General features: G+C 50.6%; 2 protein-coding genes and 1 pseudogene across 4 annotated transcripts; all 3 read left to right on the top strand.

The window, feature by feature from the left end:
- Positions 1–483: 483 nt before the first annotated feature.
- LOC103527974 (choline transporter-like protein 2) lies at positions 484–4,957 on the top strand. 2 transcript variants are annotated; one of them, XM_030468928.1, is made up of 5 exons: positions 484–572; positions 698–768; positions 915–1,003; positions 1,342–1,426; positions 3,087–4,957. In XM_030468928.1, the coding sequence occupies exons 1-5, from the start codon at positions 556–558 to the stop codon at positions 3,191–3,193; spliced, it is 369 nt and encodes a 122-aa protein (XP_030324788.1). In that variant the 5' UTR covers positions 484–555; the 3' UTR covers positions 3,194–4,957. The 2 variants fall into 2 exon arrangements, with proteins under 2 accessions (XP_030324788.1, XP_030324787.1); XM_030468927.1 differs by lacking the exon at positions 3,087–4,957 and adding an exon at positions 1,875–2,853.
- A 3,284-nt stretch (positions 4,958–8,241) lies between these two features.
- ILF3 (interleukin enhancer binding factor 3) lies at positions 8,242–24,279 on the top strand. Of its 2 annotated transcripts, none has more exons than XM_030468926.1 (18): positions 8,242–8,365; positions 11,003–11,090; positions 11,231–11,457; positions 11,737–11,917; positions 12,116–12,263; positions 13,625–13,716; positions 14,225–14,320; positions 17,553–17,664; positions 18,059–18,156; positions 18,565–18,676; positions 18,802–18,912; positions 19,166–19,365; positions 19,655–19,825; positions 20,111–20,248; positions 20,487–20,663; positions 21,755–21,908; positions 22,019–22,072; positions 22,563–24,279. In XM_030468926.1, exons 2-18 carry the CDS (start codon positions 11,088–11,090, stop codon positions 22,610–22,612), a joined length of 2,124 nt encoding a protein of 707 aa, XP_030324786.1. In that variant the 5' UTR covers positions 8,242–8,365; positions 11,003–11,087; the 3' UTR covers positions 22,613–24,279. The 2 variants fall into 2 exon arrangements, with proteins under 2 accessions (XP_030324786.1, XP_030324785.1); XM_030468925.1 differs by having other exon boundaries at positions 18,802–18,930.
- A 416-nt stretch (positions 24,280–24,695) lies between these two features.
- LOC115600407 lies at positions 24,696–25,501 on the top strand (annotated as a pseudogene).
- The last annotated feature ends 437 nt before the right edge of the window (positions 25,502–25,938 follow it).

The following is a 25,938-nucleotide window of genomic DNA, read 5'->3' as shown; positions in this document are numbered from 1 at the left end:
ATAGGACAAGGGTAATGGGTGTAAATTGGAGCACAGGAGGTTCAAGTTGAATATCCTGTAAGGGTGACAGAGCCCTGGAACAGGCTGCCCAGGGGGGTTGTGGAGTCTCCTTCACTGGAGACATTCAAAACCCGCCTGGACATGTTCCTCTACGAAGTGCTCTAGGTGGCCCTGCTCTGGCATGGGGGGTTGGACTAGATGATCTTTGGAGGTCCCTTCCAACCCCAAGGATTCTGTGATTCTATGAATGTTTGGTGATTTCTTTTTGGAGGGAAATTTGGGTGAGATTTTGGTGGGGTTCTTTGTTTGGGGTGGTGAATTCTTGGGTGATTTTTTTTGGGGGGGGCAAATTCTTGGGTGAATTGGGGCGAAATTTTGGTAGTTTTATGGTAGGTTTTGGGGTTTTTTTGTTTATTTGGGTTTTTTTGGTGGACTCTTGTTGAATTCAGTTCTCCATTTCTCTCCTTTCTGCCCCATTTCCTCACCCCCCACCCCTAGATTGCCATTTATGGCACCAACTTCTGCACCTCTGCCCGCAACGCCTTCTTCCTGCTGATGAGAAACATCATCAGGTGAGACCCTGGTGGGATCCTTCTGCTCTGTTCACCCCATTCCCCAATTTCTAAGCCCCACAGCCCCATTTTGGGGCTTTCTGGACAGTTGGGGTGGGGAACTGAGGTGGTGCTCTGGTTTCCAGGGTGGCTGTTCTAGATAAAGTCACAGATTTCCTCTTCTTCCTGGGTAAACTCCTCATCGTGGGAAGCGTCGGTGAGTGCTGGGGACTGGAAGTTCCTCTTGGGCTTTCCTGGCTGGTTCCACTTTCCCCAAAACCTCCCTGAATCCACCCATTTCCTTCCTGTTTTACCCTTCCTGGCACGGGAAATCCATCCACATTTTTCCATCCCTTTCTCCAGGAATCCTCGCCTTCTTTTTCTTCACCCATCGGATCAAACTGGTGGAAGACTCCGCGCCGCCCCTCAACTACTACTGGGTCCCCATTTTGGTAAGCTGCCTCCTCCTTCTTGGGGTTTGTTTTTTTTTTTGGGGGGGGGTTGGAATTCGAGGAATTCAGCAGCTCGGGTGACACAGCTGCCTTCCCACGCCACCTCCTCTGCCTGCTGCTGAAGGACCTTCTTTGTTGGTGGCATCTTCGTTGAGCTCAGCCCTTTGTCTCACCCTTCCTCCGCTGCTTCCGTCATCCCGAGGCCTTTTGTCCCAACAATCCCACCCTCTTCCTCTTTTGTTTTTGGGTTTGGTTTGGTTCCCAGGGGGGATTCCAGCTCTGGGTGGTGGGATGGGGGGCTCTGGGTGGGTGTTGTCACCACACACTTTCTCTTCCAGACGGTGATCGTGGGCTCCTACCTCATTGCCCACGGGTTCTTCAGCGTCTACGGGATGTGCGTGGACACCCTCTTCCTCTGCTTCTGTGAGTATCCCCCTCCCACCAGGCAGGAGTTCCTGGGAGCAAAACCTCCCTCCCTTTGGGGCTGAAACCCCAGAATTCTCCAGATTTGGCTTTTTGCTCCCGATTCCCATTGCCAACTTCTTCCCAGCTTCTGCTCGCCCCTTGCCTGCCAGCACTGGGAACCCACAGCCTGTCCTGGGCTCTCTCTTGGTCCTTCTCTCTCTTGGTCTCTTCTGGTGCTTTGGTCTTGGTGAAGCTTCACTGCAACTAACTTCAATTTTCCTTTTTTTTTTTTTTTTTTGTTTTCCCCCTCTTCTCTTTTCCTCCCATTCTCCCCTCTTTTCTCTCTGGTGTCTCCATGTTCTCTGCCTCTTCACCTCTCCCCACTTCTGCTCCTGTTTTTTTTTTCTGTTTTGCTTTCCCCCACCTCTCGCCACGGCCGCTCCTTCCTCCGGGGATTTATGGAAAGGTGAAGATCTGGAGAGGAACGATGGATCTCCTGAGAGGCCTTACTACATGTCCCCTGAGCTGAGTCAGATCCTGCTGAAGGGCAACCTAGAACCTTCCAAAGCCACCGATAGCCAAGGCTAGGAGAAGGCCCTGGGGGGCTGTGGGGTGCTCTCAGCCCCCCCAAACCCAAGCAGCCTTCTCCCATGGCAGATATTTTCCCCTTCAAAGCCTTGAGGGTAGAGGTTGGGTCAGTTCCTCAGTATCAAACCAACCTTCTCACCCCAGAACAAATATTTCTAATGAGAGAAGAAACTTTTGAGTTAATTTGGGGGTCTTGGGAGCACCCTTTGGCTCCAGGAACCATCTGGGAACCATCTGGACACTTCTCTGTGTTGAAATCCTGGTCTTTAGTGTTGAGGAGGAGACTTTTTGGCTCAGTGGTGCAGGATGGTGGTTTGTGGGATGGGTCCCAGCTAGAAAATGGGACTCTGGACGTGCTCCTCTTCGTTCTACCCCTGGAGCCTCTTTCCTCTTTCACTCTTTCTATGCAAAACAGGGCTGGTGCACTCTGAAAGCTTTCTTGGCCAGGTGGGAGATCTTCTTTGCTTTTCAGTCTCCCATCAGCAGCGTCTTCGTGGCAAACCAGAGCTTTTCCGCAGCCAAAGATTCCATTTCTTGGCCTTTAGGGAAGCTGAGAAGTCAGCTGTGTGGTGTTAAAAGGCCAAAGGCTTTTACTGGCAGCCTGAAAATGGTGGGAAATGGTTTTGCTTGCTGGCTGGGCAGAGGTTTAGTGGCTGCAGGGAGGTGGTGGCTCCTCCTGGGACCTCTGATCAGAGGATGAGGTGGAGGAGTTGATGGTTTGGCTGCCACCAGTGTGGCCACGTTGCAGCCTTTCCAATGAAATCATCCCCCAAATCCACCTCTTTGGGTTTTCTGAGTGGCTCTGTAGAGGAACCTCTGAGGAGATTTCCTCCAGCGTGCAGAAGAGGTTTATTTTTTTCAGAAAAAAAAAAAAGAAAAAGAATTTCTTCTTTTAAAGAGGAAATTTCTGGAGCTTGGCGCTCCCTCGACAAATGGCAGAGGGGAAAAATAGCCCCCCAAAAGACTTCTTAATTTCTGGCAAAAAGATTTCACTTCTCCACTGCCTCCCCTGCAGCTCTGCCCATCCCAACCTCTGTGTCTGCCCCACACACACACAATGTGGGGTCTTGGGGGGGGTTTCTCTTCACAGTGGAAGACCTGGAGCGCAACGACGGCTCTGCCGAGAAGCCCTATTTTATGTCACCCGACCTGAAAAAGCTCCTGAAGAAGACCAACAAAAGCCACCCCAATGCCTGAAGCTTCCCCTCCTCCTGCTCCATGTCTCTTCTGCTCCTTGCCTGCTGGATTCCTCCCCATCATCATCATCATCATCATCATCATCATCATCCTTGGGAACCTCCCTCAGGAACCCGCTGTCTCCTTTCCCCCCCTCCTCCCGCCGCCACGGGGCTTGGGCTGATGAGAGGAATGGGTTAATTGGGAACCTTCAATCCTTGGGGTTGCCTTAATGATGTTGTTGCCTTAACGAAGAAGAAATCCACGAGGAACCAACCCTTGGACCTCAGCCAATTCCAGCACTCAGGTGGGGAGGTTCTGGCTGGATCCCGCCAGCTCCGATTAAAAGCAGCGGGGAAAAACGTCACCAAATGACACCCACCCCCCCCACACACACACCCACCCCCCACCCCAAATCTTTTTAATTGGGTTTTTAGGGATTTTTAAGTTGTTTCCTTGGTGCTGTGGGGGGTTGAGCTGAGCTCCTGGACTTGGGTTTGAGAAGGAAGCAGAATGAGCAAACCAATCCAAATGACAACTCTTGGCTCCTACGCTGGGAGGTGCTGGAGTCACCTTCCCCCTTGCTGGGCAGCACTGGGGGGGGGTTGTGCTCATTGATTTAATTGATTCATTTAGAAAAACACTAATTAATGTCCTTAGGGTGGAGGGAAAGGGGTTGGAGGGATCCAGGGGTGGACAGACAGCTGGACACTCCTAGGATTGGCAGTTTCCTCCCCAAAAGCAACCTCTGTTTTAGGTTTAAGCAGCAAACAAAGCCCCCACCCTTAGGGAACGTGTGTGTGTGTATAAATATATTATTTTGGGGTTTTTTTTTTTAGGTTTAGGTCAGGGGATTTTAACCAGAAGCAGGAGGTCACCTTGTGTCCTTCAGAAGCTGGGGAAGGTTCAGCCTTGGGGCAGCTCCTGGTGGGAAGAAAAAAACACAAAGAGTTTGGTGAAACCCAAAGGGTTGAAATCTCCCAGACCCACAAGCAGGAAAATTAAACCCAAAACTGAACAGAATTCAAGCTCGCCTGGGTAAAGTCCCCACCACCACTCAGGCTTTTGGGTTTGGGTTGAATTTGGTGAAGAAAAAAAAAAAGAAATTGCACTGAAGTTCTGGGAGGATTGAAGAGCCCCCAGAGCTAGGGGGTCCCAGTGCCCCTTCCCCAACCCCTCCAGCCTTAAAAATCGTGAAAAAAAAATTGATTCCAAATGGTTAATTTGTGGCAGAGGAGAAATTTGACTTCTTTTTTTACCAATTTCTTAGTAAGCTTTAGATCCCTTTTTGTACAAAATGTTTTCTACCTGAATTGTGAAATATTTTAGAGGGTTTTCTATGTTTTTGCTTTCAATGGTTGTTTTCACTTCTGCACGTGGGGTGGTTTGGGGTTTTTGGGATTTTTTTTTTTGGTTGGTTTTGAGCTTTTCCAGGATTTTTAGGCCACGTTTTGCTGGAATAGAACACCAGCATTTCTCTAGAGAATCTTTTTTTTTGCTTGTTTTTAGGGTTTTTGTAGCAGATGTAGCTGAATGCTTGAGAGGGGGGAGAGTAAAATAAAAAAAACATGAAGGGAAAGGCAAAAAAGGGAAAAGAAAAAGGAAAAAAAAGAAAAGGGAAAACTAGAAAGCAAAAGCTAAAAGGATGAAAGAAGAATTAAAGCCAAGAAGAAAACCCTTTCAGTTTGGGATAGATAAATGTGAGTTAATAAGGGAATAATTAAGGGCATTTTATCAGTTTCCAGCTCTACTCACACCTCCCAGTAAAGATTTTCTGCAGCCTGGTCCTAAATTGTCTTCATTTTTACTCCTCTCTTTTCCTGGGGTGGGTTTTGGGGGTGCTTTGGTTTATTTCCTCTTCAGAATTGTTGAATTTAGCCCTGACTTGGGGCTGATACCAAATGTTTTGGGTGTGGAAGCAGAGGAACCTCAGGAGCTCCTTGTATAAACAGCTGAGTTTTGTGTAAATAACGTAGGGCTGGAAATAGAAATATTGAAATAAGGGATAAATTTAGCAAAAATGAAGGTTTTTTGGGTTGTTTTTTTTTTTTTTTGTGGTGGGGGTGGCAGAGCTGGCTCTGCTGCCTCCCCTCAATTCAATCTTGGAAGAGCAGGACTGGGGATTCCTGAGGCCAGGGAGGAGGTGGGGAGAGCAGAGAGGGAAACGTGCCAGGGAATAAATAAAGGGACTTTTAAAGGGTTTTTTTTTGGGGGAAAAAATCAGTCCTTCCCAGAATGTTTTTGTTTCTTTCTTTCTTTCTTCTTTTATTTTATTTTTTTAATGTATTTCTGAGGCATTAACTCCTCCTGCGAGGCACCTCGGACGCGTGTGACGGGGCAACCACAAATAAAAAAGAAAAGTGCCTGTTTGGAGCTTCTGACGTCACGGGGCTCTGACGTCACGGGGCTCTGACGTCACGGGGAGGGGCGAGGCTGGGGGGGTTGCTCGGGGCTCCCTCTGGCTCTGCTCCTGGAAGCAGAGAGGGTGACCAATCCAGCTGCTTTTCACCCCAAAATCAGGGCCCACCTCAACCCCCCCCTCATGGCTCCGCTTCCACTTTTCAGTAGTTTTGGGGCTTTGTTTGGCTTCCTCTTGTCCCCCCCATATCCCCTCTGCCCCCCCCAATCACCTCAGATCCCCCCATATCCCCTCTGCCCCCCAAATCACCTCAGATCCCCCCCCAATCACCTCAGATCCCCCCCATATCCCCTCTGCCCCCCCAATCACCTCAGATCCCCCCCCCCAATCACCTCAGATCCCCCCATATCCCCTCTGCCCCCCCAATCACCCCAGATCCCCCCCCATATCCCCTCTGCCCCCCCAATCACCCCAGATCCCCCCCTATCCCCTCTGCCCCCCCAATCACCTCAGATCCCCCCCATATCCCCTCTGCCCCCCCAATCACCTCAGATCCCCCCCAATCACCTCAGATCCCCCCATATCCCCTCTGCCCCCCAAATCACCTCAGATCCCCCCCCAATCACCTCAGATCCCCCCCATCCTCTCTGCCCCCTCTCCCCTCAATCCTCAGACCTTTCATCTCCTGTGCCCCCCAGAACCCCCAAGCTCCCACAGACCCCCCCTATATCCCCTCATCTCCCACCATATCCTTCATTGGGCTCTTCTCCCAGGCAACTCTCAGCAAGACAAGAGTGCAGGGTCTCAAGTTGTGCCAGGGGAGGTTTGGGTTGGAGATTAGAGGGAATTTCTTTCTGGAGAGGGTGATCAGACATTGGAATGGGCTGCCCAGGGAAGTAGTGGATTCTCCGTGTCTGGAGATCTTTCCAAAGAGCCTGGATGTGGCACTGAGTGCCATGGGCTGGGAACCACGGGGGGAGTGGATCAAGGGTTGGACTCGATGATCTCTGAGGTCCCTTCCAACCCAGCCAGTTCTAGGATGCTATGGGGAGCTCCAGGCTGGGCACAGAGTGGCAGAAAGGGACCTTGAGGTTTGGGTTGCCAGGAAGGTGAACATGAGCCAGCAGTGTGCCCAGGTGGCCAAGAAGGCCAATGGCATCCTGGGCTGGCTCAGGAACAGCGTGGCCAGCAGGTCCAGGGAAGGGATTCTGCCCCTGTGCTCAGCTCTGGGGAGGCCACAGCTTGAGTCCTGTGTCCAGTTCTGGGCCCCTCAGCCCCTCAGGAAGGAGCTTGAGGTGCTGGAGCAGGTCCAGAGAAGAGCAAGGAGGCTGTGAAGGGATCCAGCAGAATTGCTGTGAGGAAGGGCTGAGGGAGCTGGGGGTGTTGAGGTTGGAGAAGAGGAGGCTCAGGGGAGACCTCATCACTCTCTCCAACTCCCTGAAAGGAGGTTGGAGCCAGGGGGGGGTTGGGCTCTTTTCCCAGGCAACTCTCAGCAAGACAAGAGGGCACAAAGGGTCTCAAGTTGTGCCAGGGGAGGTTTAGGTTAGATATTAGAATTTCTTTCTGGAGAGGGTGATCAGGCATTGGAATGGGCTGCCCAGGGAAGTAGTGGATTCTCCGTGTCTGGAGATATCTAAAAAGAGCCTGGATGTGGCACTGAGTGCCATGGGCTGGGAACCACGGGGGGAGTGGATCAAGGGTTGGAGCTGATGAGCTCTGAGGTCCCTTCCAACCCAGCCAGTTCTAGGATTCTGTGATGAGTCCTGTGTCCAGTTCTGGGCCCCTCAGTTTAGGAAGGAGATTGAGGTGCTGGAGCAGGTCCAAAGGAGGCAACCAGGCTGGTGAAGGGACTCGAGCACAGACCCTATGAAGAGAGGCTGAGGGAGCTGGGGGTGTTGGGGCTGGAGAAGAGGAGGCTCAGGGGAGACCTCATCACTCTCCACAACTCTCTGAATTCTGGTTGGAGCCAGGGGGGGTTTGGGCTCTTTTCCCAGGCAACTCTCAGCAAGACAAGAGGGCACAAAGGGTCTCAAGTTGTGCCAGGGGAGGTTTAGGTTGGAGATGAGAAAGAATTTCTTTCTGGAGAGGGTGATCAGGCATTGGAATGGGCTGCCCAGGGAAGGAGTGGATTCTCCATGTCTGGAGATCTTTCCAAAGAGCCTGGATGTGGCACTGAGTGCCATGGGCTGGGAACCACGGGGGGAGTGGATCAAGGGTTGGAGTTGATGATCTCTGAGGTCCCTTCCAACCCAGCCCATTCTCTCTCTGACTCCATGATTCCATGGTTCTACATCCCCCCATCTCCCCCCATCTCCCTTCAGCCTCCCCCATCTTCCCCCCCTTTCCCTCTCCCCCTCTGAGCGCTTGCGCGGCCCCGCCCCCTTCTTATACCTCACCTCCCGCCGCGCTCTCCCATTGGCTGCCGCCTCTGCGCACGTGACTCTCCTTTCCCCCTCAGCCCCCTCCCCCTCGGGGCTGCCTCTCCCCGCCCCCCCCCCCCCCTCACTCCCTCCTTCCCCCCCCTCCCCTCCCCGTTCTCCGCGCGCTGCAGCGTCTCGCGCCGCATCGCGACCCCCATCGCGACCGCAGCCATCACCCCCCCCCTTTAACCCCCCCTTCCCCGTCCCATCCCCTCCCCAAAATACTCCTTACCCCCCCCCCTCATCTCCTCCATCCCCCCTCTCCCCTTCCCTTTCCCCCCCCCCCCCCTCCCAAGCTCCCCGCAGCCGCCATCGCGCCCCGCGGACGCTGAGGGAGGAGCAGCGATTCCCCCCCCCCACACCCCCCTTTCCCCCCTCCCTCACACCGCTTCCCCCCTTCCCTCCCCTCCGCCGGTAAGAACGGGGAGGTGGGGGGGTATGTGGGGGGGGGAGGCTGTGTGTGTGGTTTGGTTTTTTTTTTTTTGTTTATTTTGTGTGATTTTTTTTTTTTTTTTTTTTGAGGGGGGGCGGTGCTGAGGGGAGGGGAAAGCGGTGGTGGAGTTATAGACAAGGCAGAGGGGGGGGACACACACACACACATACACGACACCAGGACCCGGCCCCCTTTTCCCTCCTCCCTCCCCGCCGGCCCCATTGTGCTGCTGGAGACAAAATGGCGGCGGGCGGCTGTGGGGCCGGGGGTGAGTGAGGAGGATGGGGAGGGGGGGGGGGTGTGAGGGAATGATGAGGGGCTGAGGAGGGGGCTACACACTACCCCAACACCCCCCCCCCCCCAAAACCAAACCCAACACAGAGTCCGGACCCCCCCCCAACCTTTATATTGAGCGGGAGGAAAAATAAAAGGGGGGAGTGTGTGTGTGGGGGGTGTCTGTCCCTGCTGCTCTCTCCCCCCCCCCCCCCCTCTTTCCCCTCCCCGTTTTCCCGCTGCTTTGTTCTCGCCGCGTTTGCAAATGGCGGCAGCGAACGGTGGATGCTTCCCCCCCCCCCCCCAAATATCCGGGGTTCCCCCCCTCATATTTGGGGGGATGAGATGTGGGGGGATGTCTGGGCTCCTTCCCTTCCCCCCCCAATGCTTGAGGTTTCCCCCGTATATCTGGGGCACACACACACTCTGGGCTCCTTCTCCCTCATGCCCCCTATATTTGAGGGGGGCTCTGGGCTCCTTACCCCCCCCCCCCCCCCTTCCCACAGGTTTTATATTTGGGTTCCTTCCCTCTCATGGACGTGGGGTCCTCCCCATAGCTGTGTGTCCACGCCGTGGGGAAGGGGGGGGCTGCATCCCTTCCCCCACACCCCCATATTCGTGGGTTGTCCCCCACGAGCTGTGCTGTCTTGGGGGGGGGGGGGGGCTCCTTCCCCATTCTGGGCTATAGGTTCCCCCTTATATTTGGGGAGGGGGGAGGTCTGGGTCCCTTCCCCTAGAGCCTTGGGGTCCCTCCCATGGAGGGGAGGGGGTGTCTCTCCTCTTGGGGGCCCCACCAGAAGCAAACCCCCCTCACCCCCCCAGCTTTTTGGGGTGCTGGGAGGAGGTGGGTGAGGGGAAAACCCCCCTTGGGGGTGGGGGGGTTAATGCTCACCCTCACACATACACGTCTCCATGCCGTGGAATTCCACATTTGTGCTGAGATGGTTTGAGTTCTCCTGGTTTTATCCTGGAAAATCCTCCAGGACAGAAAGAAATGGAGCAAGAAGAAGCACAGCTGGGTCCAGATTTTTGCTTTTCCTGTGTCTTTATTGAGTTAAAAAGGTGTTAAATTGGTAAACGACTCAAACTTTGGGGAAATTATTTGGAGTTGGATAATTATTCCCATTCTTGGACCCATTTTTGTGGCACCTGAAGTGAGCTGTGGGCACAGAGGAGCAGTGAGCCTGGGGACCGGGTGACTTGGGGGAAGACTTTGGTGGCAAAAAAGGCAAAAAGAAGGTTGAGGTGGATGTGGTTCCCTGGGCAGCTCCCTCAGGATGGAAGGATCCCTGGAGAAGCAGGATTTGGTGGTGAGTTTGGGAGGAATCCAGGCAGGATTGAGTTTCTGCAGCAGTGGTTTGGGAAGCCACTGCCACCGGGGGTCTCGGATGGATGGTGGCTCTTCACGTGAAGCAGAGGTGACCACAGCCTTCATCCTCATCATCCTCAAGTTCCTTCACCTTCTACCAACGTTTTTGGATCCAAAAAAAGAAATAAATAATCAGGTTGTGGCGGGAAATGGAATTTTATTGAAGATATTTTCCCAAAACAGTGGAAGAACTGCTGATTCTTCCAAGAACCACCCAGAAAACACCATTCTTGATCTCCACACCCTGGGGACAGAAAAGAGGTCCCTGCTCCAAGGCTGGTGGTGAAAACAGAAGGAAAAAAACCTGCTGGAGTTGGAACAAAAGGAATTCTCTGCCTCAGGTGTCAGGATGGGTTCATTCCCTTCGGAAACGGCTTCTGGATGGCAGTGGGTTTGGGTTTAATCCCTTGGATTTTAGGAGTCGTGAGTGCTTGGCTACCCAACCAGATTTCCTGGTGTGAATTGAAACTTTCTCCTGATGAAGTGAAAGGGACTGAATGCAGCTCCCAGACCCATCTGGGATGGATCCCGAAGCACAGCAGGGATGGGAATGAGGCCAAGGAATGAATTTGGGGTGAAAAAAGCAGAAAAAAGATCTTTACAACTGGCGGCTTCTGAGTAGCGTGAAGGAAAGCTGCTGCCTCCTGTATCAGTGTGGATCTTCCACGCCAGGGAATTCATTAGCTCAGAGCCTGTTAATTTTTTTCCAAGAAATGCCAGAAATCCCAAGAGGAGCCTGGGAAAAAAAAGAGGTTTAATGGGAAAAACTTTGGGAATAAGGAGCCAGAATAAATATCTTGATTTTCAGGGAAGATCCGTTCTGGGGTTGCAGCTCTGGCTTTTTTGGGGGGATGTTGGCTTCTTGGTGAGGTGAATATGAAGGAGTGGCCTTCATTTGTGTTCTTGCTTGCAGGTTTTTCTCCCGTTTCTCCACAGCCACTGATTTTTATTGGGTTTTTTTTTGTTTCCTTTTCAGATTCCAGAAGAGCTCGGTCCCCCCGCCACCTTCTTGCTGACAGAATCTGAACCCAACCCTTTCTGCTCCACACAGAGCAGCAAAAATGGTCAGTGAAGGACAGGGGTTGGGAGGGATGGGGGTGTCCCAGCTTCACCAGGTGACTCAGGTTTTGATTCTGAGGGATTTAATGATAATAATAATAATAATTAATAATAATAACAACAAGGATCACTGCTCCTTCCCCAGCGCCCCATGCGGATTTTTGTCAACGACGACCGCCACGTGATGGCCAAGCACTCAGCTGTCTACCCCACCCAGGAGGAGCTGGAGGCTGTGCAGAACATGGTGTCCCACACAGAGAGGGCCCTCAAAGCTGTCTCTGACTGGATTGATGAGCAGGAGAAAGTCAGTGGGGAGCAGCCCGAAACAGAGTCCATGGAGACGGCGGCCGAGGAGGAGAACAAGGAAGGAGGGTGAGGAACCTCAGTGGGCCTTGGGGTGAAATGGCTTCTAGGAAAAAAAATCTTTAAAATCCACTCATTGGAGATGAAGAAGCTGCTTGGGTGGTGGTTGTGGAATTAACCAGCAATTAATTACCCTGCAACTGAAGCGAGTTGTCCCGTGGAGGTGCAGGAAATCCTCCCCTGGGGTTTGTGTTGTGTTCCTTGGCCACTCTCAGGCATTGGTGTGGTCAGGTCCCTCCTTTTGAAGCCACCACTGTCCCCTGACCTGGTGGTTCCTCCTTTCCCCAGGGATCAGAAGGCCACGGAGCAGCTGACCCGCACCCTGCGGGGGGTGATGCGTGTGGGGCTGGTGGCCAAAGGCCTCCTGCTCAAAGGGGACTTGGACCTGGAGCTGGTTCTTCTCTGCAAGGACAAACCCACCTCAGATCTCCTGGAGAAGGTGGCTGACAACCTGGGAGTCCAGCTGGCTGTGAGTAAAAACTCTGGAGAAATAAATATTAAAAGGTTCACAAGGCACTGGGTGGGTTTGTTTTCGTGGCTTTTTGTCTTGGAAAAGGGATTTATTAAACACGTTTTTTAGATGAAGTTTTCATTCCAATTTTTTTTTTGGTTTTTTGGGTGGTAAAGGAGGAAATTTCTCATCCCCAACCTGGGAATTCTCTTGCAGGCAATCACTGAGGATAAATATGAGATAATCCAATCGGTGGGCGACGCCGCCATCGTCATCAAGAACACGAAGGAGCCACCCCTGACGCTCACCATCCACCTGACATCCCCCGTGGTCAGGGAGGAGCTGGAGAAGCAGTTGTCTGGAGGTAGGGGAGCCTGGAGCTCTTCACTTCCAGCCCAAGCAGCAGCCTTGACTTTTGTGTAAATTCCAACAGTTCTCTCAAACAAAAATTCCAACAATTCTGTGAGATCCACTTTACAGGGACCGAAACTGAGAAGCACGAAACTGAGAAGCACCTTTCTGAGGGTTTTATTGATTTACTGAGAAGCACCTTTCTGAGGGTTTTATTGATTTACTGAGAAGCACCTTTCTGAGGGTTTTATTGATTTACTGAGAAGCACCTTTCTGAGGGTTTCATTGATTTATCCTTTTTATTTTATTTTTTCCACTTAGTTCACTGAGACATCATCTCTTTGTGTTAAAGTTGTACCCTGCCCAGGGACAGGGCAGTAGAGAGCAGACACATTTCAACAAACAAACAAACAAACAAACAAACCCAACACCAAACAACCCACCCAGAGAAATCTGGAGGGCTTCTCAGGAAGTGACTTTGCATGAGAGTTGGGACGTTCCAGGTGTGTGTTGCAGCAAGAGCTGAGGGGTGCTCGGGGTCTCCTCTTGGGGCACTTCCACCACCCCGGGCGGCGATGCAGAGTTTTGGATAAAGTTAGCTTCCCAAAATTCATTCCCTGGGCACTGGGAATCTGCAGAGCTTGACATTGTTGGGTCGTGTGTCAGAGGCTTTGAGTTGGGTCTCTCCCTGAGCACACTAGCCTTATCTAAAACCCTCATCTTCTAGAACCTTGGAGCTTCTCTTTTTCCTTGGGATTGGTTTTCAATCCGTCGCTTCCGTTTTGCTGCAGCACAGACCAGGAAACCTTTTTTTTATTTTTCTTTTATTTTTTTTCCTTTTATTTTTTCCTTTTTTTGTGCTTTTTTTTTTTTTAAAAAAAAAAAAAAAAAGAAATTTTTTTTTTTTGCCTGTCTCTGGTTTTGATCTCTGACCTCATCTACCCCAAGCCTTCTAGTTTGTCACTTTTAGGGACGCTGGACCTTTGGCCAACAGGACGCTCTCTGGCACGGGTTGGGGCCGGGGCACTCAAACCTTCTGGGCTGAGGGGGTTCCCCCGATCCTCGCAGAGCTCCCCCCACCCCAAAAACCTGGAGTTGGGGCTGAATTAAAACTCTCAAACCTCTTCCTCCACCACCACCACCACCACCACACTGGGATGGATTCCTCTCTCGTTGCCCTTCCCCTCCTCACCCCTCCCAGTTTGAACGCTCCCCCTGCCCCCGCGGGGTGCAGAGCAGGATTCGTGGGGTGCAGAGCACGATTTCTGGGGAGCCCCCCTGCCCTCCTGGGAGCTGCCTCGTCCCCTTGCTGCCTGCCTGCCAGAAGCCCCTTGGTCAAACCGTGCCTTGTCTTCTTATTCCACCCACGACTAGAAACGCAATCAGGCACCGACTCCCCGGACGTTCTGGACAGGCAGAAATGCCTTGCTGCCTTGGCGTCACTGCGGCACGCCAAGTGGTTCCAGGTTTGCATTTTGTTCTTATATATTTGTCTTTATTTTTTTGGTTGTTGTTTTGGTTTTTTTTTTTTTTATTATTTTTTTAATTTTTTTTTTAAGTAGAAAACATTAAAAAAAAATAAAATGGGGCTAACTTCACGTTTTTTATTGGGCTTTTTTTTTCTTTTTTTTTGATATAAATCTGTAAGGACGATAGCAGGAGGTGCCAGCTGAGCCTCTGTCCCCTGCGCAGCTGCTGAAGAGGCAAATTAAATCAAACTCAATTTTTTTTCTTAACGTGTAGATGTGTAGCTGCAGCTTTGTGTTAAGAGTAACGTGGCCTTTGCACACAGCAGTCTTGTAAAACTGGTAACTCCAAAAGAACTCGAAAATACCCTTCTGATTTTGTTCCTTTTTGTTTTCTTTACCCTTGGCAAAGTAGCGCTGCAAAAAAATCTGCTCAAACCAACAGTTTGGGGGTGGGTTTTTTTTGTTATTTTATGGACTCTTTTTCCCCTTCTGGTTCTTCTCCCAGGCCAGGGCCAACGGGCTGAAGTCGTGTGTCATCGTCATCCGGGTGCTGCGGGATCTCTGCACTCGAGTTCCCACCTGGGCCCCACTGAGAGGATGGGTAATTTTCCCTTTTTCTCTCTCTTTTTATGGAGGGGGGGAGTTTTGATACCACTTCACCCTTTCAGTCTGGGTGTTTTCCCTCTCATAAATCAGAGATCTGTACACGCAAAGGTTCCACCCCTAAAAACGTGCATGAAGCCTCCCCCATGGGAACCATTTGTTTGAAGAACAACAAAGAGTTGGTGAATTGAAGCAGCTTCTCACCACACTGCCAACACCTCCTTTCCCTGCCCTCTGTTTTTTCCCTCCTTTTACCTTTTTCCACAAAAAACTCTTCTCTTACATTTTCCCCCCAAAACTCTTCCTTCACTTTTTCCCCAAAAACTCTTCCCACCCCTCACTCTTTTCTTCTAAAACATTCCCTTGCTTTTTCCCTCCAAAATTCTTCCCACCTCTCACTTTTCTGCCCAAAAACCCTTCCCTCACCTTGCTTTTTTTCCCCAAATCTTTTCCCTCACTTTTTTCCCCAAAACTCTCCCCTCCCTTCACACTTTTCTTCCAAAACCTCTTCCTTCACTTTTTCCCCCAAAACTCCATCTTAACTTTTCCCCCCAAACTCCCACCTCTCACTTTTTTCTCCCAAAACCTTTCCCTTCACTTTTTCCCCTCCAAAACTCTCCCCTTGCTTTCTTCCAAAACTTCTTCCTTTTTCCCCCTAAAACTCCTCCTTAACTTTCCCACCCCTCACTTTTTTCTTCCAAAACCTCTTCCTTTACTTTTCCCCCTAAAACTCCTCCTTCACTTCCCCCCCAAACTCTCCCACCCCTCACTTTTTCCTCCCAAAACCTCTTTCTTTACTTTTCCCCCCTAAAACTCCTCCTTAACTCTCCCACCCCTCACTTTCTTCTCCCAAAACCTCTTCCTTTACTTTTCCCCCTAAAACTCCTCCTTAACTTCCCCCCAAACTCTCCCACCCCTCACTTTTTTCTCTCAAAACCTCTTTACTTTTTCCCCCAAAACTCCTCCTTAACTTTCCCACCCCTCACTTTTTCCTCCCAAAACCTCTTCTTTACTTTTCCCCCCTAAAACTCCTCCTTAACTCTCCCACCCCTCACTTTCTTCTCCCAAAACCTCTTCCTTTACTTTTCCCCCTAAAACTCCTCCTTCACTTCCCCCCCAAACTCTCCCACCCCTCACTTTCTTCTCCCAAAACCTCTTCCTTTACTTTTCCCCCCTAAAACTCCTCCTTAACTCTCCCACCCCTCACTTTCTTCTCCCAAAACCTCTTCCTTTACTTTTCCCCCTAAAACTCCTCCTTAACTTCCCCCCAAACTCTCCCACCCCTCACTTTTTTCTCTCAAAACCTCTTTACTTTTCCCCCTAAAACTCCTCCTTAACTCTCCCACCCCTCACTTTTTCCTCCCAAAACCTCTTCCTTTACTTTCCCCCCTAAAACTCCTCCTTAACTTCCCCCCAAACTCTCCCACCCCTCACTTTTTTTTCCAAAACCTCTTCTTTACTTTTCCCCCCTAAAACTCCTCCTTAACTTTCCCACCCCTCACTTTCTTCTCCCAAAACCTCTTCCTTTACTTTTCCCCCTAAAACTCCTCCTTAACTTCCCCCTAAACTCTCCCACCCCTCACTTTTTTCTCTCAAAACCTCTTCCTTTACTTTTTCCCCCTAAAACTCCTCCTTAACTCTCCCACCCCTCACTTTTTCCTCCCAAAACCTCTTCCTTAACTTTTCCCCCTAAAACTCCTCCTTAACTTTCCCCCAAACTCTCCCACCCCTCACTTTTTCCTCCCAAAACCTCTTCCTTTACTTTCCCCCCTAAAACTCCTCCTTAACTTTCCCACCCCTCACTTTCTTCTCCCAAAACCTCTTCCTTTACTTTTCCCCCCAAAACTCCTCCTTAACTTCCCCCCAAACTCTCCCACCCCTCACTTTCTTCTCCCAAAACCTCTTCCTTAACTTTTCCCCCCTAAAACTCCTCCTTAACTCTCCCACCCCTCACTTTTTTCTTTCAAAACCTCTTCCTTTACTTTTCCCCCCAAAACTCCTCCTTAACTTCCCCCCCAAACTCTCCCACCCCTCACTTTCTTCTCCCAAAACCTCTTCTTTACTTTTCCCCCCCAAAACTCCTCCTTAACTCTCCCACCCCTCACTTTTTCCTCCCAAAACCTCTTCCTTTACTTTTCCCCCCAAAACTCCTCCTTAACTTCCCCCCCAAACTCTCCCACCCCTCACTTTCTTCTCCCAAAACCTCTTCTTTACTTTTCCCCCCCAAAACTCCTCCTTAACTCTCCCACCCCTCACTTTTTCCTCCCAAAACCTCTTCTTTACTTTTCCCCCCTAAAACTCCTCCTTAACTTTCCCACCCCTCACTTTCTTCTCCCAAAACCTCTTCTTTACTTTTCCCCCCTAAAACTCCTCCTTAACTTTCCCACCCCTCACTTTCTTCTCCCAAAACCTCTTCTTTACTTTTTCCCCCAAAACTCCTCCTTAACTTTCCCACCCCTCACTTTTTTCTTTCAAAACCTCTTTCTTTACTTTTCCCCCTAAAACTCCTCCTTAACTTCCCCCCAAACTCTCCCACCCCTCACTTTCTTCTCCCAAAACCTCTTCCTTAACTTTTTCCCCCTAAAACTCCTCCTTAACTTCCCCCCCAAACTCTCCCACCCCTCACTTTCTTCTCCCAAAACCTCTTCCTTTACTTTTCCCCCTAAAACTCCTCCTTAACTTCCCCCCCAAACTCTCCCACCCCTCACTTTTTTCTCTCAAAACCTCTTTACTTTTTCCCCCAAAACTCCTCCTTAACTTTCCCACCCCTCACTTTTTCTCCCAAAACCTCTTCCTTCACTTTTCCCCCCCAAACTCTCCCACCCCTCACTTTCTTCTCCCAAAACCTCTTCCTTTACTTTTTCCCCCTAAAACTCCTCCTTAACTTTCCCACCCCTCACTTTCTTCTCCCAAAACCTCTTCCTTTACTTTTCCCCCTAAAACTCCTCCTTAACTTCCCCCCAAACTCTCCCACCCCTCACTTTTTTCTCTCAAAACGTCTTCCTTCACTTTTCCCCCCCAAACTCTCCCACCCCTCACTTTCTTCTCTCAAAACCTCTTTACTTTTTCCTCTCCAAAACTTCCCTCGCTTTTTTTCCTCCAAAACCTCTTCTTCACTTTCTCCCCCCCCTCCAAAACTCTTCCCACCCTTCGCTTATTTTCTTCCAAAACCTTTCCCTTCACTTTTTCCCCCAAAAAAACCCACCCCTTTTCCCACCCCTCTCTTCCAGCCCCTGGAGCTGCTCTGTGAGAAATCCATCGGCACCGCCAACCGCCCGATGGGTGCAGGGGAGGCTCTGCGGCGGGTGCTGGAGTGCTTGGCCTCAGGCATTGTCATGCCAGGTGAGCTCCTCTCCAGGGACCCCCACCCACCCACCTACTGCAGGTTCCTGGCCCTCTCCCACCACCCAACTTGGGAAAAGCACCTCCCTCCCACAACCCCTACCCCAAACCCACCCACCCGGGTTTTTATTCCTGAGGGTGCGTTGAGAGCTACGGAGCCACCAGGTTAAAAATCCCCTTTGTAGAGAGAGGGCAAAACGTCCCCAAGGATTCCCCGGAGCGGTGGCGAGCGGTGAGGTGTCCCTGGTGCTGAGCCCAGAGGAGTCTCAGGGTGTTGGACAGTGGATGGTGTCAGTCCTTGTCCTGTGGTCGCTGCCCAGGGAATTCTTAGTTCAGTCTCTTTAGCAAACACCAGGATAATTCTCTGCATATCTTCCTTGTTTCCTGCCTTCAGATGGTTCTGGTATTTATGATCCTTGTGAAAAAGAAGCCACTGATGCTATTGGGCATCTAGACAGACAACAAAGGGAAGATATCACACAGAGTGCTCAGGTATAGTTTTGACTCCAGATGTTACAAAAACTTAACGAGTTCGACTGACTCGGAACGGCCGTGTTGGTTAATTGTAGTTTAGTCACCTTCCCCAGGGCTCTGCTCACTGGTTTAACCTCTGGTCAAGTCAAAATCCAAAACTGGGTCCCACACCAAGAAGGAAATTTATAGCTTGGTCCAACCAGAAGCAAAGAATCAGGATTTAAATAGCGACTTGATCCCCTGATTTTTGGGTTGAACTTCCAAAAAAACAAACCAAAAAATGGATCAATCAGAGAGTCCTATTTAAACCCCTGAGGATTTTCTTGTGTAGGGGTGGGTAGAATGTTCCTGGATGGAAGTGTGCAGGGAACAGAGGTTGGTTGGAGCCATTTTCACACCCTGGTAACGCATCTTTCACTTTTTTAGCACGCTCTGAGACTTGCTGCTTTTGGTCAGCTCCACAAAGTCTTGGGGATGGATCCCCTCCCTTCCAAAATGCCCAAGAAACCAAAGAACGAGAACCCTGTTGATTATACTGGTAGGTAATAAAAAAAAAAACCCAAACCAAAACACCCCAGAAAGCTTCCCAAAGCTTTTTGCTGCCAGAAACAGAACGATTAAAGGTTGTTAATTGTTTTGGTGTGTGTGTGCCTGGTGTTACAGTCCAGATTCCTCCCAGTACAACGTATGCTGTCACCCCCATGAAGCGTCCCATGGAGGAAGATGGAGAAGAAAAATCTCCCAGCAAAAAGAAAAAGAAGATTCAGAAAAAAGGTATTGAGCTAACAAGAGGTAGGTGTTCAGGGACCACCTGGGTGCTGTTGGTGCTGGGGAGGGGGGAAAGACTCTGGTGGCTGGGTGGGGGGGCTGCCAATAAATGAGTTTTATTTCTTTTTAAATTTATCAAGTCTCAAGCAATACTAATTTTTAAAAAAAGGAAGAAAACAGAGCTCAGAACTTGGTTTTGTTGCTTCTTGGGAAGAGGTGATGAACATCTGTCAACCTTGGGGTGTTTTTCTTTCTTCAGAGGAAAAGCTGGAACCTCCCCAGGCCATGAACGCCCTGATGAAACTAAACCAGTTAAAACCTGGCCTCCAGTACAAACTGGTGTCTCAGACTGGTCCTGTGCACGCTCCCATCTTCACCATGTCGGTGGAGATTGATGGCAGCACCTTCGAGGCCTCGGGGCCTTCCAAAAAGACAGCCAAGCTCCACGTGGCTGTCAAGGTGAGAGCTTGGGGTGGAAATTCCAGCTGGAGGGAATCCCACCTCTCTCCCAGGGGAAAAAAAGGCAAGGAGGTTGATGGGTGGCATCAACCAGAGGTGGGGAAAGACATCCCAGACCCTTGGGGTCAACGTGAAGAGACATCTCTGAGGTTTTGGAAGTGTCTCATGGGGTTTGGGGAATGCCTGGTGATTGGTCCTGGGATTCTTGGCTGGTTTTCTGGAGGACTTCACCCAAAATGAGCAGGGCATTGGGTCTGGGAGGTCTCCTCAGTTATCTTCTCCTCTCCAGGTGTTGCAAGACATGGGGTTACCCACAGGGGTGGAAGGGAAAGACTCTGGGAAAGGAGAGGAGTCCGCGGAGGAGACGGAGCAGAAACCCGTGGTCGCCTCCCCCCCGCCTGTCGTGGAAGCAGTCAGCACACCCACTGCTGCCTCTCCCCCTGCAGATCAGACCCCAGAGGTGAGGTCATGGGGGGATGCCCTTTGGGGGGATGTCCTTTGGGTGGATGTCCTTTGGGGGGATGTCCTTTGGGGTGATGCCCTTCAGGGTGATGTCACGGGAGGCTATCAGAAGCACCTTGCAGCTGTTGAGCGACTCTCATGACACAAGAGATGAGGTCAAAACCACCCAAGGGGTTTCTCCCAACTTACTTTCCAAATTCTCTCTTCCAGAAACAACTTCAGGTCCTTTATTTGCTTTTTTTTTTTTTTTTTTGAACTTTCATTTTGCTCTTCATGCTTCCAGAACGTGAAGCAACAGGGACCAATCCTGACAAAACATGGGAAGAACCCCGTGATGGAGCTGAACGAGAAGCGGCGCGGGCTGAAGTATGAACTGATCTCAGAGACAGGTGGCAGCCACGACAAACGCTTCGTGATGGAGGTGAGGTCACCCCCACCCCTCCTCCCTGCCCCTGGAGACCTCAAAACCATCAAACACCCCAAGGGCTTGGGTTGGAAGGGAGTCAGGAGGAGAACTCAATGGGCAGGGGTGTTTCTGCTCAACTCAGTTGCTCAAAGCCACCTCCAGCCTCCCCTTCAATCCTCCCAGCTTGTGGGGTTGTCTTCAGACACCAGAAAACCCTTTTCCTCCCTGCTGATGGTTTGATCCCTTTCCACAGGTGGAGGTTGATGGACAGAAGTTCCAAGGAGCTGGTTCCAACAAGAAGGTGGCCAAGGCCTACGCTGCTCTGGCCGCCCTGGAGAAGCTTTTTCCTGATGCTCCCGTTGCCATCGAGCAAAACAAGAAGAAAAGAACCCCCGTGCCTACCCGGGGAGGCCCCAAGTTCCCAGTCAAAGTAAGAAAATCTCCCAATTCCACCTTGTTTTGGGGATCTCGAGTGCCAAGTCCCCTGGGTCATGGTTTTAAACCAGTTCTGGGAAGAGGAAATGGTGAGAGGAATGGTGATGGTAGCCAGGAGGTGATGGTAGCCACGGGGTGATGGTACCAGGAGGTGATGGTAGCCACAAGGTGATGGTAGCCAGGAGGTGATGGTAGCCACAGGGTGATGGTAGCCACGGGGTGATGGTAGCCAGGAGGTGATGGTAGCCAGGAGGTGATGGTAGCCACGGGGTGATGGTAGCCACGAGGTGATGGTAGCCAGGAGGTGATGGTAGCCACGAGGTGACGGTAGCCAGGAGGTGATGGTAGCCAGGAGGTGATGGTAGCCACAGGGTGATGGTAGCCACAGGGTGATGGTAGCCAGGAGGTGATGGTAGCCAGGAGGTGATGGTAGCCAGGAGGTGATGGTAGCCACGGGGTGATGGTAGCCAGGAGGTGATGGTAGCCAGGAGGTGATGGTAGCCATGGGGTGATGGTAGCCAGGACGTGATGGTAGCCAGGAGGTGATGGTAGCCACGGGGTGATGGTAGCCAGGAGGTGATGGTAGCCAGGAGGTGATGGTAGCCACGGGGTGATGGTAGCCAGGAGGTGATGGTAGCCAGGAGGTGATGGTAGCCACGGGGTGATGGTAGCCAGGAGGTGATGGTAGCCAGGAGGTGATGGTAGCCACGGGGTGATGGTAGCCACGGGGTGATGGTAGCCACGAGGTGACGGTAGCCAGGAGGTGATGGTAGCCAGGAGGTGATGGTAGCCACGGGGTGATGGTAGCCACGGGGTGATGGTAGCCACGGGGTGATGGTAGCCACGGGGTGATGGTTGCTGGGTGTAGAAGCAGATTCCTCTGGAATCCCAGAGAATTAATCAGTGAAATAACTTCAAGTTTTGTAGAAAGCAGCCTCAGTTTTTAGGGAAATTCCCTTTTTTGGCAACTTTCTTCCTTCGGGAGCTCCCTGATACCTTCTAAATCTCCCCAAGGCTCATTTTTAAGGAACAGAGGAAAAAAAAAACAAGCCCTTATTTTGGTTTTCTTTGTTTGTTGCCCTGCAGCAGCACAACCCAGGCTTTGGGATGGGGGGGCCCATGCACAACGAGGTCCCTCCTCCCCCCAACATGCGCGGCCGGGGCCGAGGCGGCAACATGCGGGGCCGGGGCCGAGGCCGGGGGGGATTCGGTGGCAACCACGGGGGCTACATGAACGCAGGTGAGGTGCCAGCCACCCCAACACCCCTCAGGAACCCTCTTCTTCTGGGGGAGCCACTTTACACTCCCCATTTCCCTTCACTTTCCCCATTTTTCCCCTCCTTGCTGCAGGTGGTGGGTATGGGAGCTACGGTTACGGAGGGAACTCGGCGACAGCCGGCTACAGTAAGTGGATTTGGTTTTACTTTTGACTCTTTTTCTTTCAATTTTAAATTGGAAAATCCAATTGGATTCCAGTTTTCAAATTGGAACCCTGTGGGAGTCCCTGGTGATGGGGGCTTGTCTTGTTTTTTTTTTTTTTTTCTTTTTTTTGCCTTCTTGGGATGAGGAAAAAAAAAAAAAGGAGCCGTGTGGGTGTTAAAAACCAAACTAGAAAAAGATTTAAAGCTGTTGACCTCAGATGCCTTCACGTTTCCTCTCAAATAGGAAGATTTTAAATTTCTCTGCTTTTAAACCACGGGAAGCCACGCTTTTTTTAATGGGATTTTTCCAACCCAAACTGGTGGTGAGGAGAAGCCTTCAACTGGGGGGTGCCAGGAGCAGAGAAATCTAAAACGTTGACTTCAAATGTTGGCACTTTTTTTGGGGCCACCTGCCACAAAAAAACCAAAACCCTCTAATTTTTTTCTCTCTGCTCTGTCTCCCCCTTTTGTAGGTGACTTTTTCACAGACTCCTACGGCTTTCATGATTTTGGGGCTTCCTAGATCATCTTAAAAAATAATAAAAAAAAAAATTGCACACCCAAAACCAAACCCAAAAAACACCCCAAAAAAGCAACTTTTTACTCCAATTCTCTCCAACTCCAACCCCCAAAGTGGCCGTGCTGTGTCCCACCCGTGGCTTTTCACCGCTGAAACTCTCTCAGCCTGCAGAACTTGAGACACTTTTTATCCTCCTTTGCCTTTGAACTCCATTCTCTTGATGTACACGATGATCCCAGAAGGTTTTTTTGGTGATTTTTGGTGATTTCCTCCACTTTTTTTTTGCACAAATCCCCAAGCTCTGTTCAGCATGAAGCCAAAACCTCTGGTTTTTTTTTTTTTTTTTCTTTTGTTGTGGGAAGCATTCCTTATTTCTCAGAACCCTGCAGTGTTTTAATCTACCTTTGCCTTAATTTACAGCCATTTTTTGGTACAAAATCCCAGCTTTTTAATCAATCCCAGCCCTTGGTTTGACTCCTTGATCCTGGGAAGACTTTTCTGACGTCCCTGGAATCTTTTTTTGGGCTTAAAACTTTCTGACCCAATGTAATTTGTCAGGTTTTAATCACTTTTCCTCCTGGCTGGTGGTTCCAGGGGGGTTTCTGATTGTTCCTGCTCCAATAAATACCCAGGTCTTGGGAGGGAGTTGGGGAATGTGGTTGAAATTTGGGGGGGAAAGAAGAAAAACCCATGTGGATTTATTGCTGAAGGTGGAAATGAGATTTATTGGGCCAAGAAAAACAACAAAACAGACCCCAAACATCATTATTTCCTGAAAAATACCAAAAATGAAATCACCCCAGGATCAGAAATGGTGGAAAATGTCCCTAAACTCCCAAGTCTTTGGTCCTTTGCTCTTTTTCCCAAACTTCCCTGGATTTGTGGAGGGCTTGGGCTCCTTTGGGAGGTTCACATCAACTCCTTCATGACCAAAACACCAAGAAACCTCCCAGCTATGAAGCACCAGGCTTAAAACAACCCAAGAAGAGACTTAATAATAGTGATTTTTTTTATTATTATTATTATTTTTTGGTGAGATCAGGGTTTTTTTTTTATCCCTAAATCCTCTCCTGAAGGAGGGGGGAAACTTCCCCACCCTTTTTTAAGCAACATGTTGTGGTCAACTCCTCGTGTGCTTGGATGGTTCTGAGCTTTGGGAGAAGTGAGAAAAAAAGGAATCAAGCAGAGTTAAAACTTGAAAATTCCTGTGAAATATTGGCAAAAAATGGGAATTCCAGCAGAAAAACGTTCTGCTGCCACCACAGCTGGAGAGGAATCAGTGATGGAGCCACCTGAGCTTCTGTGGAAGAGGAACCCAAAAGCTGCGTGCAAGACTTGGACAAGAATGGCTGAAATGACCCAAAACTACAAAAAGTATGAAAAAAGGCCAAAAAAAAAAAAAAAAAAAAGAAAGAAAGACAGAAAAAGGAAGTGCCTTGAGGAGCTGCAGCTCTTCCCAACTCCCCCAGTCCTGGAACTCTGGAAGCCAAGGCCACCAGACTGCAGTTTCTGTCTCCTTTTTAACTCAGTTCTCCTCTTTTCCAGTGCTGTTTTTGTCCTCCCTCTCTTGGTCAGCAGTGAGGGGGTTTAGGGTGATTTTTAGTGGTTTTTAGGCCTTGAAATGAGGATTTTGGGGATAAAAAGTGTAGAGCTGAGGCTCTTCCTGCCAAGTAACACCCAGAGCAGCCCCGAGTCCGAAAGAGCTCAACTGGAGCTGGGTAAAACTTGTGATAAATAGATTAAAAATGAAAACTCTTGACAAATTAAAATGAAACCTTCTCCTGTGCTCAGTGCTGCCCTGTCCAGACCCTCAGGCCTCTTCCAGAGGTTTTAGTGCCTGAATTTTGAGGTAAAAAGGACAGAATTTGCATCTTTCTGCCCTTGGGATCACTGCTGCTCGCTCACCACCTTGGTCCCAATGGATGGAGCCAGAGCCAACCTCCTTGGTGCCTCTTGGGCAACCTCCATGGGGTTGGAAGTCGTGGAGGGTCAATTCTTGTCATGGTGACATTCCAGAACCCGGGATGGATCCTGCTGCTCAACCCTGAGGATGGAAAGGAGGGAAGAAGCCGGGCGGGCGTTGACGTTGGGTGGTTGGACTATGGGTTGGTGTCCATCTGGATCTGGTGATGGCCATCTGGATTGAGCAGGGGATGTCCCTCTGGATCTGGGGGATGTCCCTCTGGATCTGGGGGATGTCCCTCTGGACTGGGGAATCTTCAGAAGTCCCAACCCAACTCTTCCTATGATTCCATGATCTCCACCCAACGAGGTTTCCACCTTGTGGCCTCCTGGGGTCGTTTCCTTCAACCTGGGAGCCCAAACCCCTCCCAGACCTTCATTTTTGGGGTCAAATCTCTTCGGTTGGATGAAGTTTGGGTTCCCAAACCCAAAAGGGTTCCCAGATGGAATGCTGACATTCTTCTCTTCCTTTTAGGCCAGTTCTACAGCAACGGTGGCCACTCCAACTCGGGGGGCGGCGGGGGCGGCGGCTCCGGTTACGGCTCCTACTACCAAGGGGGTGGGGGTGATAACTACAACTCCCCAGTGCCCCCCAAACATGGGGGGAAGAAGCAGCAGCACGGGGGCCAACAGAAGCCCTCCTATGGCTCGGGCTACCAGTCCCACCAGGGCCAACAGCAGCAATCCTACAACCAGAACCAGTACGGCAACTACGGCCCCCCCCAGGGCAAGCAGAAGGGCTACAACCATGGCCAAGGCAACTACTCCTCCTACTCCAACTCCTACAACTCCCCCGGAGGTGGAGGCTCTGATTACAACTACGAGAGTAAATTCAGTGAGTCCAGAATTGGGGTGGTTTGGGTGATGAAGGCCCCTGTGGCCACGGGAATGATTTTAAAGCTAAAAATGGGGAAATTGGGGCTGGATTGAAGGGAGAAATGGTTGAGGAGACACCAGCCTGGAGAGTGTGGTGGCTGCTCCATCCCTGGGAATGGGAAAGCTCAGGTGAAGTGGGGCTTGGAGCAACATCAGTGGGTGGTGGCCCTGCTGGTGGCTGGGGGTTGGAGTTTATTTGAAGGTCCTGGGGTGGGCTTGGAGGTCCAGGGATGAGGTTTAAGGTTCCAAGGATGGGCTCTGAGTTTCCAGGGGTGGGCTCTGAGTACCCAGGGATGAGCTCTGAGTTCCCAGGGATGAGCTCTGAGTTCCCAGGGATGAGGTTTAAGGTTCCAAGGATGAGCTCTGAGTTCCCAGGGGTGGGCTCTGAGTACCCAGGGATGAGGTTTAAGGTTCCAAGGATGGGCTCTGAGTTTCCAGGGGTGGGCTCTGAGTACCCAGGGATGGGCTCTGAGTTCCCAGGGATGAGTTCT

Source organism: Calypte anna, unplaced genomic scaffold, assembly GCF_003957555.1.
Source record: "Calypte anna isolate BGI_N300 unplaced genomic scaffold, bCalAnn1_v1.p scaffold_98_arrow_ctg1, whole genome shotgun sequence".
Classification (NCBI taxonomy): domain Eukaryota; kingdom Metazoa; phylum Chordata; class Aves; order Apodiformes; family Trochilidae; genus Calypte; species Calypte anna.
This window is presented reverse-complemented; position numbering and strand designations above follow the sequence as displayed.